This window comes from Triticum dicoccoides, chromosome 7B (genome assembly GCF_002162155.2).
Source record: "Triticum dicoccoides isolate Atlit2015 ecotype Zavitan chromosome 7B, WEW_v2.0, whole genome shotgun sequence".
Lineage (NCBI taxonomy): Eukaryota > Viridiplantae > Streptophyta > Magnoliopsida > Poales > Poaceae > Triticum > Triticum dicoccoides.
In genome coordinates this window covers 412,128,013-412,132,147 of record NC_041393.1, presented here as the reverse complement: position 1 = coordinate 412,132,147, position 4,135 = coordinate 412,128,013, and the positions used below count along the sequence as shown (strand labels likewise).

The 4,135-nt window shown below is 50.0% G+C and overlaps 1 protein-coding gene across 2 annotated transcripts in view; it reads left to right on the top strand.

Annotated features, from left to right (window-relative positions):
• Positions 1 to 1,266, top strand: part of LOC119341020 (NAC domain-containing protein 43-like) — a 2,570-nt gene extending 1,304 nt beyond the window's left edge. The window contains exon 3 of one of the 2 annotated variants that reach the window (XM_037612920.1): positions 110 to 1,266. In XM_037612920.1, coding sequence (XP_037468817.1) covers positions 110 to 880 — 771 coding nt within the window. In that variant the 3' untranslated portion in view covers positions 881 to 1,266. The remainder of the gene's footprint in view (positions 1 to 109) is intronic. The other variant, XM_037612921.1, reaches the window with a different exon arrangement.
• The last annotated feature ends 2,869 nt before the right edge of the window (positions 1,267 to 4,135 follow it).

Sequence of the window (4,135 nt, the reverse complement as noted above, 5' to 3'; positions counted from 1 at the left end):
TAGAGCTTTCGCTCTCTCTATGATGCCTAGTCTCTCACTGCACTAATGATTAAACTTTTTCCATGTGCTTCATGTGCCCCAAAAGGTAATAATAATTAACACCTGCCAGCCTTTGTCTTTGGATGCCGCCGTGCGTCATGCTCAGGTTGTCAGTGCCGCCACATCGTCGGACGCCGGCCAGGAGGACGGCTGGGTGGTGTGCAGAGTGTTCAAGAAGAAGCACCACCACAAGGACGCGGGAGCCGGAAGTGGCAAGCGCGGCGGCGGGGGAAGAGATGATGGGGGCAAGGCGGCACGCTCCTCCTCGCCGCTCTACTCCAGCGACGATGCGCTTGACCAGATCCTGCACTACATGGGCCGCTCGTGCAAGCAGGAGCACGAGCTTTCCTCGCCACGCCCGAGAACGGCCGCGTCGCGGTATCTGCGGCCCCTCGAGACGGTTCTCGACGGCCACGGTTTCATGAAGCTGCCAGCGCTGGAGAGCCCCTCGGCGGCGGCCACGGCGCGCACGTCGACTACGACGCCGCTGGCGCCGAGCGGAGACGGAAATGTCGAGCGCGAGCTGGCGCACGCCGAGGACCTGCACCAACCCCACCGCGATGGCGGGATCACGGACTGGGCCATGATGGACCGGCTCGTCGCGTCCCACCTCAATGGCCAGCACGACGCGTCCACAGACCAGCTCTGCTTCGACGGCACCGCCGGCCATACAGGCGGCAACGACGCCCTCAACGACACGGCCGTCAACGGGCTTGCCTACTACTCCGCCGCGGCCACAAGGCTTCTCGGAGGGGCCGCCGCCGGTAGCAGCGACGGCGACCTGTGGAGCTTCGCCCGATCTGCGGCGTCGTCGGAGCTGCTGAGCCATGTGTCACCGTAACAACTGTAGCTGCTATTGGCATGGCCAATGGAGGGCTGAACCGCTGAAGACACGAAAGGTGGCGAGGCAGGACAGCAGCTGCCCTAGTACAGTAAAAAGACTACAACGAGAAAAAGGAGAAAATAATAATAAAGGAGAGCGAGATCAACAGAGAGAGACAGAGATCTCAAAGGTGATTAGATTGATGTGTGGAGAGAAAACTAAGTGAAAGAAAAGGGGATTAAAGTGGGCAGTAAGTTGGAGTATCACTGTCACCGCTGATCGCACCCGTCTCTTATTGTTTAATTAACCCTTTTAAGTACTATGTTATTAGCATTTGGTTACCTATAATTAAGATCGACTGGTGATATATAAATTAATTGGTAATTACACAATTTGTTGTGGTATGTGCAAGGTGTGTAGTAATTCAATCGTTTTTCTAGGATAAAGCATTAACTTCTCTTCAAATTGTTGCCCGGAAATAAAGGTAACAGATGGCCAAACTTTCTCATAGAATAATAATCGGGGTGGACACTATCGATTTAGCTTGATATTTTTTGCCATACAATTTGTTTAGACTGAATTTAGTAAGGCAGTTGATTAGTTAGGTGATTAATTAAATAATCGACCATGCATTATGGGTGTGGCGACCATGGAGGCAGGCGGGAGATGCTGGACGCAGATCGTTATCTCGCTTGTCGTGACAGGAGCAAAAGGCAAATGAATTTAATTAAAGTCGGAAAAAAGAAGAAGATGCATAGATCGATGGATGGATCGATCGGGCTATAGTAGTAGCTGCGCTGCCTGTCCCCAGCGCACGTACCTTGGTGCAATGTCGATCGTAGTGCCCTTTTGGTCCCCCAATAATTCCCCTCGACCTCTCTCTTCACCTCTCCTCTGCCTAGCTACTCTCACTCATGAGTCACTGATCTCCGTTCTAGAGAGAGAGAGAGAGAGAGAGAAAACAGCAAGCAACAGAAAAGCTGGACATGGAAACAAACATGCTACATCGTGGACACAGAAAAGGGCCAAGGTCGATCTAGAGAGAGAAAGATCTGTGGAGAGAGGGAGAGAGATCTTTAGATAGGGAGAGTGGCAACTGGCAAGTGGCTGTTTGTCGGACATGCATGGAGAGAGTAGTGCCCAGGGGGAGAGGAGCCAGTGCGATATGATACGCCTACGCAACTACGCACTCCAGACACGAGACATGCACAAGTCAACAAAAGGCGGCAACTAGCTACTAGTAGTACCTGATTCATGCACGTCGACGTAAAATACGCCGTACTGGCCATGCAACTTATCCCATGGATGCATCATATCGGGCATTATTCTACCTGCCCGCCGAGTGGCCGACGACCGGGGGTACCGATACCCCCAGTCCCAGTGTTTATTTTTGTGTGCGTCAGTGGTCGTGCCCGGGGTCGGAGCTAAAAGGGGAATTGAATTGAATTAAGTTGGAGTACCACAAAAAGGGTGGAAAGGGACTTGTCAGTCCCGACCCCGGCCCGACGCAGCGGCTTACTGCGCTACAGTAGTGTGATCCACAGCCTCCACTACCACCACCGAGAGGGGGGAAAACACCGTCCGTCCCCATGTGGGGAACGGGGACACACGCGTAGTAGCTTTCCCCGGGATCTATAGCTCGTCCCGTTGTGCGACAAGATTAACGCTCAAACTATGCACCGCTGAAACCACGTCTTGCCGCGTTAGAATTTACATTCTGCTTTACGGGAAAACAGAAGATCTTCTGCCACGTACGGTTACAATTTTTGTGAGTTTGCATTTGTACATACTCGGTCGTCTTCTCTCGCCCGCCCATGCCCATGCATACCTCGCAGCAAAAGAAAAATTCCCCAGACGCTGCCTTCACACGCAGCGCCGCTCCCTCGCAGCAACAATGTTGCCCCTGCTATGCCTGCATGAAGTTGAAGATGCCAGGATCATACCGAGTCATCACAGTCAGCGGCAATCCTCACACACTTCAGGAAAAGGCCGTGAACCTAGAGCAGACCGACGACCACGCCACACATGAACAGCGGCATGGAACCGCCAACAGCCACGGGGGATCCCCGGGCACATGAGAAAACGCTCCCTTGGCACGACTGGGCGCGGGGACCTCCAGAATACCAAAAAACTCGAAGAATGTGCATCTAGCTAGTAGATCAAGTCATCGTGAAAGTACCATGAAGGTTGGAAAGGAAGAAGGATCACGGAGCCATCCACGACCTATCTATCTTAGTTTTTTCTTGTTTTTTTGGCCAAAACCGTAGAACAATTGTTCTACGGTATTTTCAATTATAATAAAAGCACAAAGCAAACAAAGTCTCAAGTACAGTTAACCAATGCTCGCTCTAGAAAACATAATAAAAATAAAAAATTTATTCTGGTCCTAACCTGTGAGTAACCCATGTCCTGATCTTTTTTGCCTTCTTTGCTTTAGCTCTCAACTCTGATGCCCATAAACCATCTTTGAGGTAGAACTTCCATGTATTGAGATGAGGTGGTGCATATCTGAAGATTTTGTCATTTCTGACCGACCAAATACCCCAGCAGCTCATGATGATTATGTCAAAAGCAATCTCTGATGGCAGGGTGCACAAGGCTAGTGAGATCTCATCATGAGATGAAACCCCTCTTTGCTTGTCTGGAGTGATCAGTCCCCAACATGCCATGGCAAATGGACAGTCCCAGAAAAGATGCAGGGCTGTTTCTTCAGTGTGATGTGAGTATAATGCACAATTGTAGTCTGGCAGATACATGTTTTTGCGATGAAGCAAATTCCTTGTGTTTACATTGTCCAGATAAAGCATCCAGAAGAATATCTTATGCCTGAGCCTGCACGAGGAGCTCCAAATGTGCTTGAAAATGTTATGGTGAATCTTTGTTTCTTTAAGGGCTCGGTACATCCTCATGGAAGAATAGAGATTACAGTTCCAGGTGTACTGCCATCTGTCTTGATCATTGTTTGTCCCTCTAGAGTTGAGGTCTTGAGTCAAAGCATTGAATTGTTGATATGCATGTAGAGACAGGGGTCCATGAAAAAGATGGCTGATGTCCTGATACTCCATCACCTGGGATAAAGTAATATTAGCTACCATGGCAAATGAGAAAAGCTCGGGATAAGTGAGAGAGAGTGGTTTGCGCATCCAATTGTCAGAGCAAAAGAGAGTTGTGTCTCCCACCCTTGCTTTGCAAATGGCATGACTTTTATAATCTGGTAGTAATTTGCATATCTCCTTCCACCAAAATGATCCAACTGTCCTGTCACCTGGCGGA